Source organism: Varanus komodoensis, unplaced genomic scaffold (assembly GCF_004798865.1).
Source record: "Varanus komodoensis strain SLA01 unplaced genomic scaffold, ASM479886v1 scaffold23, whole genome shotgun sequence".
Taxonomy (NCBI): domain Eukaryota; kingdom Metazoa; phylum Chordata; class Lepidosauria; order Squamata; family Varanidae; genus Varanus; species Varanus komodoensis.
Window position 1 is genome coordinate 16,025,526 of NW_025335627.1, and position 16,272 is coordinate 16,041,797.

Here is a 16,272-nt window from a genome sequence, read left to right on the forward strand (position 1 = left end):
CTGTGCAGGCGCGGCTTCTCAGCCTTCTGAGCGTCGGCCCCGGGTGCGAGTCCGGCCTTTGGCGTAGTATGGGGGGGCGAGGGCTCTGGAAGGAGCGGGGCAGCGAGTGAACCGCAGGCCAACCTCGGCCTGACCTCCGACTGACGGACTGCGGAGCGGGCGAGGGCGTGTCTGTCCGAGCTGTGTAAGCCGCAACGCCTTTCCGCTTGCTGTGCGGTTTAATGGGAGTTAATGGCGACGTAAATGTAAGTTTAAAAAAGAAAAAAAAGGCAATGCTACGTCACTAGACTGGAAAGAAGCCTCCAATGCCCAGCGTGATGCAGCTTGTGTAGCCTTCTTCCCCTGTCTAAACTGGCGTAGTATCGCATTTCGTATACAACTAGACACGGCTTTGAAAGAACAGACCAGGAGCGTCGCCGTGTGAGGTGATTTTTTTCTTCTTTCTGTGGGGGTCGCCGTTGTTTGAAGACCCTTCCCAGTCACAACGAAGACTTCGGTTTTTTTCCTTTTAACACGTGTCAAACCCGGAATCCCCCCTCCCCCACGTTGCCTGCTGCGCATCTTTACTTTCTGTGCAGAGTGAGAATTACGCGCCCCACCAGGCAAGGCAAGGAGCACGGATAGGTGTGCGATACCCAAATTGTCTGAGAAGAGCCTGTTGTCGGTCTCATGCCTTTTTGGAGATGGGACGCCTCGGCCGAGTGCACGGCCTGGGGGCCGACAGAAAAGCATGGGCCATCCCCAATTGTTCCCTCCCCCAACACCTTAATAATTCTTAATCAGCTCACCTCTTGTACGAAGACACAGGAATGCAATGCCTCCGGGCATTAAGACTGTACAACTTCGAGTGAGCACTACATGGGTGGGCAACTTGTGGCCCTCTGGGTACATTGGTGTAGAAGGCAGTGGAAGCAAATTTAACGATGAGAGTTGTGGGCTTAAGTATGGAGAGTCACTCATTGCCCTCATAATGTATTAACTTAATATGTGCATGCTTTGATTTTGTTTGGAAAATTATTCTGTAAATGTGTGCTCCCACTTGCATGCTGATGTGCTACAGTCCCTCATTCAGGTTTACCATTCCAGAGTTAAAAGTCTATAAGGGCCAACTTCTGTGTACATTTAGGCAGAAAAAGAGGGCCCAGAAAACTGGCTGGGACATCCTGAGAGTGGTAGTCCCACCCCTTTTTTGGTCTAAGCTTGCACAGATTTGTGCCTTTAAACCATCCAACAGAATCAGAGATGTAATTTGCTCCCTTTTGTGTATTCAAAATTCCCTTTTCTGGCTCACTCAGCAGTTTAATTTTCAAAATGTAATAAAATATTTAATAAACGATGGCAAATGTTTTATTAATTTATTATTTAAAAGCTTTTCTATACTGTCCTTCATTTGCCTGATACATCTTTGCTAATTATAATAGCCATTTGGCCAGTTCCCAAGTATCACTGGGAAAGGGCTAAGGGGATTCACTGGGTGTCCTTGCATAGGACAACAGCTTTACTTTGCTAAGAGGATCTACCTGCTTCATGCTGGTGCCACAGTAGACCTCAGGTGGGAAGTTTGCTCATCTTGCTTGCTCACTGTCATCTTAAACACCAATGTCACACTTTTTGTCATCTAACTTGGAGAAATTCTGCACATAAGAAAAAAGGGTAATTTGTTAACATCACACTAATGTGTTTTTCCATGTGTACAGTTGTTGAAAAACCACAACTACTAATTGCAGCACTTCAAGAAGCCTACACTGAGGAAAATATACCTTTGCACTTCCTGTATGTTTTGTTGTGTGAACTTCACACAACTGACAGCCAATGGGCTCAGTTCGGTTCCCATGTGGGGTTCCATATAGCCTCACATTTCCTATTCCTAGCATTGGAAGGTTCAAAAGATGATATCTACAGGTAAAGTCCAAGTGTGTTCTTTCAATGTTCTATAAACAGGCACTTGGCAAAAAAAGTGAATTTGTTTACCCATATGGTTTTACCAGCTGCCTTACTACAACTTATGTAGTTAGTAAAATGGGGTTGATACCTTCATTTGTTAATGTTTTTTGTATGATCAGGACCAAAAGATTTGTGGCTCTACCAAGAGAAATGAAGCCTGCAAGGCAGATGTGTTATCTCACCAGGAGCCAATAAATCAGGTTTTGTGCTTTCCTGGGACTACAAAATTGGAGTGAAAAGAATGGGGGTGATACATCTGGCAGAAACAATGCTGCTGTTGATGGGTTCTTAGGCTTGGTGCAAAAGTCTGCCCAGACTAACACTAGAAAAGAACACAGTGAAATGAACTGTGTTCAATCATTGCAGTTAATAACTGCTTTCATAATCATGGTTGCATTCCAGTTGATTGCTCACAAATTGCTCTGGATTGCTATATCTGTTAAATGGAGCTATCAATAAATGGTTTGCATCCTGCAAATGCCCATTCTTTGGAAAAATAATCCTGTGAAGATAATGTCCTTCAAACATAATCAAACATTTGTAGACAAGTTTTATTATTTATGCATATTCAGACATTAAACTATTGTAATCTCTTTCATAAACATAATTCATATATTTCAATAGTTTATCTTTGGTCATTTGGCATACAATTTTGTTCTATATCCATAGTTTTAAGCTCTTCTGTCATCTTAGTGGGGTTCCATTTTTCAGTTAGCATTAAACAGTAATCTTAATGGGTGCAAATTTATAATTTGATATTTGACTTCATGATCGTATGAACAAGTATTTTCATTAAAGCCCCTCAATTTCAAATACTCTTAACACAATATTTAACATGCCGTAAAAGTCCTTCCCTCGTTTCTATACTTAGCATAGATTAATATTAAGGTAACATTCTCTTGACTCCCCTGAGATAATTTTCCAACTGTATATTATTAATTGTTGAAGGGATTGTACAGATGTACTTTATTTGCCTATGATATATGTTTTTACATATCTCTTTGGCAATGGAAGTGTCAAAATACATTGAAATTTTTACAGTTTCAGAACTTTAGAAGGAACCAGTCTACTGAGAATGCTATTTGAGGTCCATTTTAATGCCAATTCACCTTTTCTAAAATAGGTATTTGTGGAATTCCTAGAAATTAAAATCAGTTCAAGTCTTGACAACTTTTTTTCAAAATCTTAGAGCAGCATTCTTAAAAATACATCCCTTTACATTCTTATATGCATACATGTACATACAAACATACATATAGGTATTTTGACATTCAGCACAACTACAGTCACATAAAAAGGACACAAATACACACATAATGATCATACCAGGGATTTGCAATACAATAATTCTCCCTTTCTATAAAATTGGACTGGGATCGGGCACTGTTTAAAAAGATATTGGGAGGCACATGTTGAAGAGGAAATTTACAGTAAACTTGGTGAGCATGGCTGTAATCTCATAACTTAGTGGCACAGTATTTTAGAAAGGGACACATGATTTTTAATAATATCAACAGCAAGTTAATGCAAAACTTCGAAATAACAAAATTTACTAAATACCAACAAACTTGTTTTTTACATCACAGACATTTGTTGAACATTACATGCACGTAAGGCCTCTAACACTAAGTAAGCAGCATCTTTTTCTTCACAGCAGAAATATACTTGTCACATATCACTATACTGGAAGAAAGCACAAATTCTGCTAGACTACATTTATATGTACCATTGGTTAGTACAGTGCAGCCAAAATGAAATAAAAATACGCAAGAAAGAAGACAAGTTCAGTATTTCAGTAATTGCTTAAGCAGCAACAGCCCTCTTTTGGGCTGCCAAACAAGTTATCTTTAAGTTACTAACATTTTTTTAATTTGCAAATTTTAGAAGAAAACAACATCACCTTAGGCATATTTTTGAGTTCTCAGTATGGCTTACTAAAATGGATTCAATACCTTACAATGATAAAAAAAAAAATCATTACAACTGATTTTTATGTAGTGAATCACAGTATTTTCTGTTCATAAAATGTGACTGAATGAAATAATGCACACACAGATAAATGTTCCCTTTATCTAAACTTGAATGTCATTATTGAAAACATTGCTATAAAAATCTCTGTAAAACACAAGTATATGTTTGTTGGCTGCACTAGCATTTCCCTACCATAGTCCCACAGTTTGCACTAAAAAACCCGAGTCCCTAACCTTCAACAAAGAAAACCTCCTCTTAAATCCAGAGAAATTATAAGCCATGCCTTTAAAAAAATACTTTATATTAACATAGCAACAGAATAAAATGGCTATTAGCTACTTGAAAATTAATGGTTACATTCATAGTTCATTTAGTCTGGATTGCGCATCAGCCATGATTTTAGTTAATTAAGCTACACACTTCAAATAGAGGTATAATTCATAAATGTTATACTTTCATAAAGAGAATCATAAGTACCTGCAAATTCTCATAAATATACATGGAAATGAAGTGTCATGCCACATGTTCCCCAGTATATAGAAATAGTTATTTCCTACAAATCACCTCCTGGTTTAGTTGCAGGTAGATAATAATGGAAAGATACAGATGAATATATAATTGCAAATACACAAATAGTAGATATTGAAAAACCCTACACATTTTTCTTCTTTTCATAAAGGTTGCTCAGTATTTTAAGCAGAATATTTAGTGCCATTTGCCTCATTTGCAGAACACTTGCCCAAATCACCCACATCTGTGCATAGCATTATCTTTATTCAGTGCAGTCCGCATTTAGCTTTTAAGTGAGTGAAAACAAGTTATGGATTATATCTTAGAGTGTACAAGTGCAAACAAGGGGGAGAAATTACTCAAAATATTCCTCTGATGCTTGTTTGGCATTTGACATTCTGATGTGAATTAGAGCATATACAGGCATAAAACGTTTTGTAGCTCAATAGCTAGTAATTATGTTTGTGACTCATATTCTCACTCCCTTTCTCTCTCTCTCTCTCTCTGTCCCTTCTAAAATTACAAAAATAAACTTCTAAGATAGTATATTAAGGTGGCATCCTCCAAAAAGATTGTTTTTTTCTGCTTAACATGTATTAGTGTAACATATTTTATTGGAGAAACTGATGAGTGTAAAAGACCATAATGTTGTGACATAATGTTTGTGTCTAAGCATATTCCAAATTATTTCTCTAACTCATAGTGTGCCCTGAGTCCAACCAGATCTGTCCAAAATATTTTTAAAATATATTTGCTCACCTGTACCAAACATTTATAACATTTATAAAGTGCTCTTTCAAATACTTACAGAGGGATATGAAGACCAGGGCAAGGTCTCTTCTTCTAATGCAGAGATTCCCAGCCTGGTGCAAGTACCACCAGGGGTACAACCCAGGACATTTATGGTATGCAAAAAACAAAAAAAAGTAACAATGGGAGAAATAACAATTATATAATTGTTATATAACTATAATAATTACAAACATTTTGCTAATACAAAGGGCACAATTTATGGAAATGAGATGCGAAGTGGTATGCAAGTGAAAAATGATTGGGAACTACTGTTCTAATACATTACAGCTCATCTCCCAAGTCAAACATGAGACTCATCTAGGTCAACGTCAGTTTGCCCCATTTCAACTTGTGTGAAGCTGAACTGGCTAGAAAGCAGGGGATTCTCTGTTCCGTTATCTTCACTGATGTGAAGAACAGTGTCTTCATGCTGCAGTAAGCTGGTGGTCTCTAGTCCTGTAAAATCCTCAGTGTCAGAAAGCTGTGAGGCTGGAGGGGAACTGTGTGCTTGCAGTGGCTTTTGCTCTGGGTCCTCATCCTTTTTATCTTTTTCAGCAGAAGGTGTTGCAGTCTGGAATGAACAAAGATTAATACAGATCACTAGCAGACTGCAAGTGCCCTTAGACAAATCTTAAGAACCTAGAATGGTGGACCCCTAAAAACATATTTCTTAATTTTAAATTTTACCTCTTCCACACACTCCCCCCTGATGTAGACACCTCACTTCACAACTTTTCTCTAGTTGGTCACAGCAGAGGATTGTGCTTCAATAATTTAATTTAAACATTTATATGCTACCTTTTGCAGCAGTCTCAAGACAGCTTACAGAAATAAACAAATTTTATCAGTAGGTTTACTCTTTGCAAATAATCCTTAAATGAAATAGGCTCTAGTTTTAATAAAATGGTAACTATAAATGTTATTTGCACCTGAAAAACAGTGAATACTACTGAATACTGAAGAGTATCTTTGCTGTTGCTGTCATGTTGCTATTATGTTCTCTCTGACTGACCCTCCAATATGTCCTATCCTGAGCCCTGCTCAGCTCATGAAAGCATAGAAACAGAGCGAGTTAGAAGGGGTCTCCCTGATAATCTAGTCTGACCCCCGGCTCTAGCTGGCTCTTCTCATGACATGCCTTGAGGCTGTGGCTTTCATTAATCAAGCCACGTCAGAAATGGTCCTCATCTTCTGCCTTCGACTCCCCTAGCATGGTCATCTCCAGTGAATCTTGCCTTCTCATGATATGCCGGTGTACAACAAACCGCTTCAGTTTTGTACAGTTTCTGCTTCCAGGGAAAGTTCTGGCTTGATTTGTTCTTGGACCCACTTATCTTTCTGTCAGTCCAGATTATTTGCAAAGCTCACCTCCACCACCTTGTTTTGAATGCATCAATTGTCCAGCTTTCACATCCTTACATAGTGATTGGGAATACAATACTGTGGATGAACTTGGCCTTGGTCTCCAGTGAGATGTCCTGACACTCGATGAGTCTTTCTAGTTCCTTCATTGCTGCTCTTCCAAGTCTCAGTCTTCAAATTTCTTGGTTACTGACTCCCTTTGACTAAACTGAGATATGGATAATCTTTCACAATTTCAATTTCTTCATTGTTGACAGAAAAGTTGTGTAATTATTCTGCACTAATGATTTTTGTTTTCTTAATATTCAGCTGAAGTCTTTTGCACTTTCTTCTTTTATTTTGATCAGGGGTCCTTTCAATTCATTTCTGCTTTCTTCCAATAATATATCATCTGCATATTTTAAATTACTGATGTGTCTTCTATGAATTTTCACTCCTTCCTCTGACCCTAATACAGCTTTCCCTGTGTAGGGATTGAACAGATAGGGAAATAAAATAGAGTCCTGTATGGTTCCCTTCACCTATAGGAAATCATTACATGGAAAAGTATTACCCTAATGTATTACAAAAGGGATCCTAACTCATTAGCTTAAGTTGCTGTCCTTCTGGAAAGACAGAGAGAAGCAATACTGCATTTAATCTTTCATAGAAACATATAATCAGGAAAAAAGTGAGTCAGAAGGGGCCTCCCGGACCATCTAGTCTGACACCTGGCTCCAGCCGGCCCCGCTCAAGTAATCCCCAAAATGTGGTTGTCCAATCTTTCCTTGATCACCCCCACTGATGAGGCCTCAACCATCTCCCTTGGAAGCCCAATCCATATCCTAGGGGTCCTAACCATCAGGAAGTACTTCCTGACATCAAAACTGAAGCCTGGTTCCTTGAGCTTTCTCCCATTGAAATACATCCAGCCCTTCACTGCAGGGAAGAACAGGGCATGGCTCTCCTCCACATGCCATCCCCTCACATCCCTATAAGTCGCTAAAAAGTGTAGTGGTTAGTGGTGTAGTGGTTAAGAGCATGGGACTGGGACTCAGACGATCTGGGTTCTAGTCCCCGCTCAGCCATGGAGCCAACTGGGTGACTTTGGGCCAGTCACAGACTCTCAGCCCAACCTACCTCACAGGGTTGTTGTTGTGGGGATAAGATGGAGGAGGAGAATGATGTAAGCTGCCTTGAGCCCTTTGCAGGAAGAAGGCAGGAGATAAATCGAAAAATAAATCGAAAATAAAAAAAATCCCCTTGGAGTCTCCTCCAGGCTGAAAAGACCCAGTTCCCTCAATCTCTCCTCATATGTCATCCCTCCCAGCCCAGCTACCATTCTTGGGACCCTGCACTGAACCGATTCTAACCTAGCTATGTCTCTTCTACAATGTGGAGCCCAGAACTTGATGCAGTACTCCTGTTGTGGGCACATCAGAGTTGTGTAAAGTGATATCAATACCTCCCTAGATCTGGAAGCCACATTTCTGGCTATACATCCAAGGGTGGCTCATGTTCAGCCTGCTGTTGACAAGTACCCCGCGATCCCTTTCACAAGTGCTGCTCTTCAGCCACTTTTCCCCCATCCTGTGCCTGTGACACCCGTTCTTGTGTCTCAGGTGCAAGACCTTGCACTTATCTGCACTGAATGCCACCCTGTTGTCCCCCACTCACTTCCACCTCCTGTCCAGATCCTGTCCACTGCCCCCACTTTGGTAACACATTCCATGGTTGAAATTTTCATGCACACAACAGGCAACTTGAATTAAATTATAAAATATTAATTCAGGGGGACATTTAGTCAATCAATTAGTTAGGAACTTAGGAAGCTGCATTACTAATGGTAAGGAATGCTGGGAGTTATAGCCCAAACTGTCAGTTTGGGGAAGGCTGGCCCACTGTAACTGAGCCTGTCAGAAATCCTAAGCACATGGAGTAAAAACAACTGCACACTGCATCCTTGTTTAGTCTGCAACCACTTCTCACACCTTCTTCTGTTCCTGTGTATTAGATTTCCAACTGATAGCTTCTTGGAGCTTCTTTTATGCACTGTAAAGCAGCACTTGCACTTCTGGAACTGTATCAGTGCCAACAGTGACAGCACTGCCTCTGTGCCTCCGTTCACACATTCACACTGGAATATGCAAGGAGAAGCAGCAGAGGCGATACCCATGTACCATGACTAACTTAAGGCACAATGAGAGAATAAATGCATGACATATATGCAGAGCACATGAACTGCAGCTAGCAAATGTCAACTGGCATATAACAGAGACAGGATTGGATATAGTTTCTGCCTTCTTCACTGAGTTACCTGACTGGAGGAGACTTGACTGTGGAGATCTGCCACAGTAACAGCAGGCGAGGACGTCACACCAGGTTTATTTGTCACCTCTTGCTTGCCAGCTCCCACTGGGATGTTCCTTTTGCTGCTTTGTTGCTGGGTTGCTATTGGTGCTGGATCAGATTTTGAGGCTGATGCCTCTGACTGAGCCTCAGTGAAGGTTACAGATCGCTTTTGATCCACTGTGGGATTACATCAGAAGCAACAGTTGATACATGGAACACACACATTCTTAGCAGTATCGTAACAGAGTATATCCAAAATCAGTTCTCAGTCATTATTTAAATCATAAAATAAAAACTATCCATAGCAATGGGCTACCACTGGAGACGGAAGGAAAGGAGCTGAAGTAAGGGCACAACTGAGGCATTAGAGAGAGACAAGGGTTAAAAAGTGAGAGCATGCAGAAGTCAAAGGGGAAAACCCTGTCAGGCAAAGCCATCTTGCTCAAGATAGCCTTCCTGGATAATGGGGTGGGATAAAAACCTAATAAATCAATTCTAGGAAGGGAAGTTCGATGAGGCACTTAACGTAAAAACAGACCATCCTGAATACCGTGTTTGTGTGTGTGTGTGAGAGAGAGAGAGACAGAGACAGAGAGAACTATAACTTTCTGCATTATATATATATAATGCAAAAAGAGTCTCAGTCTCAGTAATGTTTAAAAATTAGTGCCTCATGAAATCTTATTTGCTAATGACACAGATTTATGTTAAGTTGAAGATATGCATGGTATCATTGGTCAGTTGACTGATAAAGGAAATGCAAACCCAGCAACTATTTTTTAACAAAACACTAGCCTTAGGTAAATGCTTCCTCACCAGTTGGTTTTGTTTTTGGCTGTATGCTTCGACGTGTGGTAGAAAGTCGTGCACCATGACGGCTGCGAGGCTCAGTTTGTGTTTTCTGTCGTGATAAAAGAGGCCTTCTTAACTGAAAAACAAGCAATGAACCATTTTAATCAAGCAGTGATCTGGTTCTGAAATATCTCTTCTTTATATCCATTTGTGTATACTACAGCCCTCAGACTTTCCAATTTGACAAACCTTACTTTGTTTTCATTAACTGGATTATCTTTCTGATGTAATAAGGCACCTGAACAAAATGGTGCCTTCAATTTGAAGTTAACCACTCTAAAATACAGAGTTGACATTATGCTTAATCTGCTTTTTGGTTATTTAGCTGATTTAAAGAGTTCCACGTGCTCCCTGTTTGAAGCTTTATCACTGGTGATATATCATCATTATTAGCCTTATGTCCATTGTAGGAAAAACAATGGAAAGGCTCATAATATTGAGAGATCTAGTGATGCTAGATAGGGAAGGGAAGCTGGCAGCTACATAATACAGCTTCCGCAAAAACAGGTCCTGCCAGAAAAATCTTGTGGAATTCTACAACAAGGTTTCGAGATGGCTAGAAGGAGGGGATGTAGTGGATGTGGTTTACCTGGATTTCTGCAAGGTCTTTGACAAAATGCCCCATGATATCCTGCTTGAGAAACTGAGGAGTTTTGGGATACACCAAAGCACTGTCTGATGGATTAGGGCATGGTTGACTGACCGAAAGCAGAGAGTAACCATTAGTGAGGAATCATCGGGATGGCGACCAATGACAAGCGGGATCCCCCAGGGCTCTGTCCTGGGGCCGATCCTGTTAATCTTTTCATCAATAACATGGAGGAAGGGGTGAACAGTCTGCTGAACAAATTCGCAGACAATACTAAAACTGGGGCAGTGGCCACAACTGAGGAGCAGGTACTCCAGATCCATAAGGATCTGGACAGACTATGGAAGTGGGCAGGATACAACAGGATGGCATTCAATGTGGATAAATGCAAGGTCTTGCACTTGGGGCATAGGAATGGGTATCATAAGTACAGGTTAGGGGACAAATGGCTGGAGGGCAGCACTTGTGAAAGGGACCTTGGGGTGTTGGTTGACTGCAGGCTAAGCATGAGTCCGCAGTGTGATGCTGTGGTTAAGAGGGCGAACGCCACCCTTGGTTGCATAGCCAGAAGTGTGGCTTCTAGATCGAGAGGTATTACTACCACTCTGTATGATTCTGGTGTACCCACAACGGAGGTGGGAAGAGACCTGTTCTCCCCTGCAGAGGAAGGCAGGACACGCTCCAATGGAGCAAAGCTCAGGGAACCAAAGTTTCATTTAGATGCCAGGAAGTACTTCCTGTCAGGACCCCTAGGGTACGGAATGGGCTTCCACGGGAGGTGGTTGAGGCCACATCAGTGCGGGTGTTCAAAGATAGGCTGAACATGCACATGGTGGGCATGTCGTGAGCAGAGCCGGCTGGAGCCAGGGGTCAGACTAGATGTCCAGGAAGGCCCCTTCTGACTCACTCTGTTTCTATGTTAGTGTAATTGTAGAACTGGATGTTTCTTGACCTTGATACAGCACATATTCACTGTCAGAGGTTACAGAAGACAATCTGGCTAGAAAATTATAATCCTTTCTCAGTTTTGTTCTCTTTCAAGAAACTTGTTTAGATTATTTGGGAATATTTTCTGGTCTCTTAAATGTAATTACTTTGGATCACCTTTTGGGTTTACTGATATAATACGGATGGAAAACTGAAATTCTGACAGAATTTCTTGGTAATAATTTGAAATTTAGAGTTTGCTGAGGCAATATATCTCTTCTTGAATCTGATGATGCCAAGCATCAGGAGGTTGACTAGACTGACCTACCAGACTCTTCCCATAATCTGCTGGTGTTACAACAACAGGATTTTTGGTAATTATAAGAATTCTTTAGATAACAAAAGTAAATCCTCTGTTCCTTTACATGAAATTAGGGTGAAGACGAGAACAATAATCTAAGGCCACAATCCTCTGGCAATCATCATTATGACATGTATATTCTGCCTTTCTTGCTTTTGTAGGGTACTCAAGGTGGCTTCAAAGGTTCTCTAGTTTATCCTCATGACAACCACCCTTGAGGTAAGTTAGGCTGAGAATGAGTGACTGGCTCAAAGTCACTCAATGATCTTCATACCTAAAACCCAGATCTCCCAGTTCCCAGCCCAACACCTACCCAAACCCCTGCCACAAACTCGTATAATGCACAGCAAGAGAAGCAGCAAAGGCAATCACCACCTCCTCGTCTTCTAGCTCTGCATTGTCACTAGATGGACAGGGAAGTTTTCCATCTAGCTGGAGCATTGCAGAGGGGCAGGGAAGGATGCTGGAAAAGTGTCATATCTCCACTTTTCCAGTTTCCTCCACTCTCGCTGAAACACTCATTTCTTTCTGAGGATGCTCTTCCAACCTCAGAGAACAACTGGAGTGGTTGTTTCCTACTCCAGCTACAATAAGGAAGGGTAGCAGGGCCTGAACTTCCTATTTCCAGTTCTGAAGTCAGACTGCTGACTTTGATTTCAGATCTAGGAATACAAACTATCCTATGGCCACTCAGATGCTGTCCAGAGGCCATCGGATTGCACCTTTGATAAGAGCAAAAGTAGCTCAAACACACATTCACTTCCTAATAAAAAATAAAATAGAATTTGTGACAAAATTGATTTCATCTGCCTTCATCTTTCATGTAGCAGCTTCATTCTCCTAAAAGCAACTTTATGACAGCTTTGTGGCAGCAAGTAAGAGATCTCATCAATCTATAGAACTGGTTACAAGAATGTATGGGCTACTCTGTTCGTCCATGCTGAGATCTAGTTTCTTTTGACCGTTGCTTATGGGAAATTTTCATTATACAATTTATTGTTTTTGTTGCTTTTTATTTATATTTTTGGTAGATAATAAGTTGGTGTGGGTATCTGCTGCTGCATAATGTTCCTGCTACAAACTGAGAGAATTTATCTAAGAAAGGATGTGAAAACCAGGAGCAAGGCTAACTACCAAATGCTGTCCTTTAGAAGGTTTTTCTTTCTTTCTGGTTTCCCTGCAATCTACCTCCTAGCCTTCATTGCCTATTCATAATTCGGTACAGCATACAGATACAAATTGAAACCTGTATACCTTTTCTTTCGTTCATATGGTAATCCATTGATCTGGACCAGGCCCAAATAGGATGTATGTCTGTGTTCATTGTATTTTGGTAGCCAGGCAACTAGATGAAAACAATCTGTTCCCTTATAGACATGCCCCCTTCCTTAGCTCTCCTCCTTTCCCTGACCACTGCTTGCTTGGTGCTTTCCCAATTTTTGTGTATTCTTCCCCATTTTGAAAGGTTGAAATACTTCTGAGACTTACTGGTACAAATAGCTTTAAGCTAGAACACTTTAGATTTTTTCTTATGTTTAGTCCTGAATCTTTTGCCTTCCTCTCCACCTGCCACTAAAAGATAGCCTCTGAAAGGTTCTCCGAAATGGATTTTGGCCCTCAGGCTGAAAGACAGTCAGCACCCCAGCTCTATATAATCCCTATGTCAGCACTCTGAAAGACAGTCAGCACTCTATGGACAGACCCAGAAAGAAACCTGCACTCATTTCTGTGCTCAAGAAAATATGATAGACCAAAACTGTTCAAACTTTGATTGACAAGAAAAGTTACTCCAGCCTTATATTACATCAGACCAACGCTTACAATAAGTACTGACTACCTGTCATATCTTAGCAAATTTCACTAAACAAAATGTCATAATTTCTTTGTCATCAAAAACCATAAAATAGACGTACCTGCCTCAAACCTCTTTTTCTCCCTAATGGTTGCTGAAGAAGGAGGTTGTGGTGTCCAGGTTCACTCTGCACACTTGCTACCCTGTTAAGTATCAAGAGCATTGTCACTAGTATCAAAGCACATAAGCTAGAATGTTAGCTTCTTTGCAAATGTGGCTAAAAATTAATGGCACAGTCACTTCAAAGATTGCACCATCTTTGAAGGCTAAGGGACAGCCTGTTAGATTTGAGACTGAGACAGGAGGACTAATGGCATTCAGGACTAAGCCACATACTGGTAGTTACAGACTGTCAAAGCTAGGATCTCAGTTGTCAGCATCCAGTCATGCTTTCCATTCCATACAGGGCAGCTTTGTCACTTTTATGTCATAAAGGAACAAGACAGGACAATAATAAGAATTCATCAAACAGTTTTTTGTAGACATTAGGGAATCGAAACATACATTTCCCTTACACCTAGATTTTAGAGATACCTATACATTTGCATAATTCTAGATCAGTTCAAAACAAGGTGAATGATGAACACAGTTGACCAATTTTTAATTCACAGCATGGACACAAGACTTATGGAAAAAGTTACCACATTGAACACATGCTTGCAGCCTCAAGTATCTCTGTGGACACATCCTAGAAAATGTATGACTAATTTAAAAAAAAAGGATTAACAGAATTTTAAAGGAAACCAAATTATCTGAAGTAAATAAAAACACATTTTCACAATGAAACAGGCACTAAGGCTCTACTAAGGCACTCATTTCCGTATTTCAAGCATGTTAAAATCATTCTCCTCCATCTGTTTCCATTGTTTTATAGTACATTTATATTCACCATCAGGAAATGATTGCCAGTGTTCAAGTGGAAAGAACTGAAATAAGAAGACCATTACTTTCAGTGATAGTTGATACCTCAATGATATTAATTTATTAATAAAATTGCATATTTCTTAGTTCAGTTATTTGGCTTTAAAATAAATTGTGTTGGTGGCATGTATTAACTCAGAAAGTAGATCTGCATCTACTGGGAAATCTCTGAGAGATCTGCAGTCAGAATTTGTGACTCACAATAGATTAGCAATAGTGAAAAACAAAAGCCCTTCTACTTGCTAAATTAGTTCCCCCAAATTAAGGAATCTCTTAGGAATAAACTTGTAAGTGAAAAAATTTGTGTATGAGCTCCAGTTGTGGTACTTGGGCTGACCAACTAATCAGAGGCACCTTGTTCCTGAATTCTGTGTCCTCCTAAGCTAGATATTTTGTATTGAACTTTAGTTGGTGGATCTCTGGGTTCTAATGAAAAACAAAATAGGTTCCACAAAAGTAAACTCCTTTGATCCTGAGAAAGGATTTCCACCTTTTCCTGAATTTAGATAGATACACTTGGATTTTTCTTGTTCACTATAGTCTCAGGAAACTGAGCCTAATAACTTACAAAGTTGCTGATAACTTACATTATCAAAAGTTAAAACATAGGAGCAAAACAAACAATTTTGCTACTAAGTTTATTGTTGTTGTTATATGCCATCTCTGACTGTGGTGACCATATGACTCATTGCCCTCCAAAATGTTCTGTACTTCACAGCTTTGTAAACTCAAAGCTGTAGTTTCCTTAATGGAATCAACTTTCCCTAGCATTATTTCCCTTCCCTTTTTATGGTGTGACTGAAAAATAACAGTTTCCATTTCATTATGTGATCTAGGACCCACCTGTTCATCTTTCTGTCATTCCAGGTATTCACAAAACTCTCCTCCACCACAATGTTTCAAACATTAATTTTCTTCCTGTCAGTTTTCTTTACCATTCAGCTTTCAAATCCATACTTATTGATTAAAAGTAAAATAGTGTGGATATCTTGGCCTTGATCTCCAGTAAAACATGCTTGAACTTATGAAACTTGATGATCCTTTCTAGTTCCTTCACTGTTTCCCTTCATGTCTCAGTCTTCTCCTAATTTCCTGGCTTTAGTCTTCCTTTGAAATGATGATCGAGACAAGATATGTAAAATCTTTCACACCTGCTGGGGCACAAACATTTCTTGCAGAACCATCCATAGCTTCTTGTGATCTGCATAGCCAATGGTTTTGCCGTAGTCTATAAAACAGACGGATCTTCTGAAATGGTTCAGTGCACTATAGTAGCCAATGTATATTTGCAATATGATCTGTACTGCCTCTTTGTTTTGAATGACAGGCATATTTGTTGTTGCATCACCTTGAGCATCATTTTGTCTGCATGGAAAATTAGTGTCATTGTCCTATAGTTGCTGCACTTCTTAGTACAGTGGTATCTCGGCTCATGAACGCCTCAGTTCATGACCAAATCGGCTTGTGAACAAAAATTTCATAAAAATTTTGACTCAGGTCACGAACTTTGCATTGGGTGGTGACCGTGATCATGGCCATCTCCCCACCCCCCCCCCCCGAGTGGGGAGATGGCCATGATTGGGGTCATGTTCATGCAGGGAAGACAGGTGCAATTGCAGTTGTGCTCTGGGGGGTGAGGAGATGGCCATGATTGTGCTGTGTAGGGGGAGATGGCCGAGATCGTGCCCATCTTTCCTGCACAAACAAACCGCAATCTCGGCCATCTCCGCCCTCCAGCACGATCGCGCCCGTCTCCCCCCCCCCAAGCACGCCCACGATCACGCCTGTCTCTTCCCCCCAGGGCGCCCGTGATCATGCCCATCATCCCTGCACGTGCTGGGGGGGGGAGATGGCTGTGCT

The 16,272-nt window shown here is 40.5% G+C and overlaps 1 protein-coding gene and 1 long non-coding RNA gene across 4 annotated transcripts in view; one reads left to right on the forward strand and one right to left on the reverse strand.

The window, feature by feature from the left end:
- Positions 1-25: 25 nt before the first annotated feature.
- Positions 26-16,272, forward strand: part of LOC123024355 — a 54,820-nt gene continuing 38,573 nt past the window's right edge. For 2 of the 3 annotated variants that reach the window (XR_006414904.1, XR_006414903.1), the window contains exon 1: positions 26-245. This is a non-coding gene — a long non-coding RNA (uncharacterized LOC123024355). Of the gene's footprint in view, positions 246-11,800; positions 11,859-16,272 lie in introns of all 3 variants that reach the window. The other variant, XR_006414905.1, reaches the window with a different exon arrangement.
- Positions 5,277-16,272, reverse strand: part of UNC80 (unc-80 homolog, NALCN channel complex subunit) — a 221,874-nt gene continuing 210,878 nt past the window's right edge. The window contains 4 exon segments of the mRNA XM_044431977.1: positions 5,277-5,788; positions 8,876-9,087; positions 9,727-9,838; positions 13,553-13,634. Coding sequence (XP_044287912.1) covers positions 5,519-5,788; positions 8,876-9,087; positions 9,727-9,838; positions 13,553-13,634 — 676 coding nt within the window. The 3' untranslated portion in view covers positions 5,277-5,518.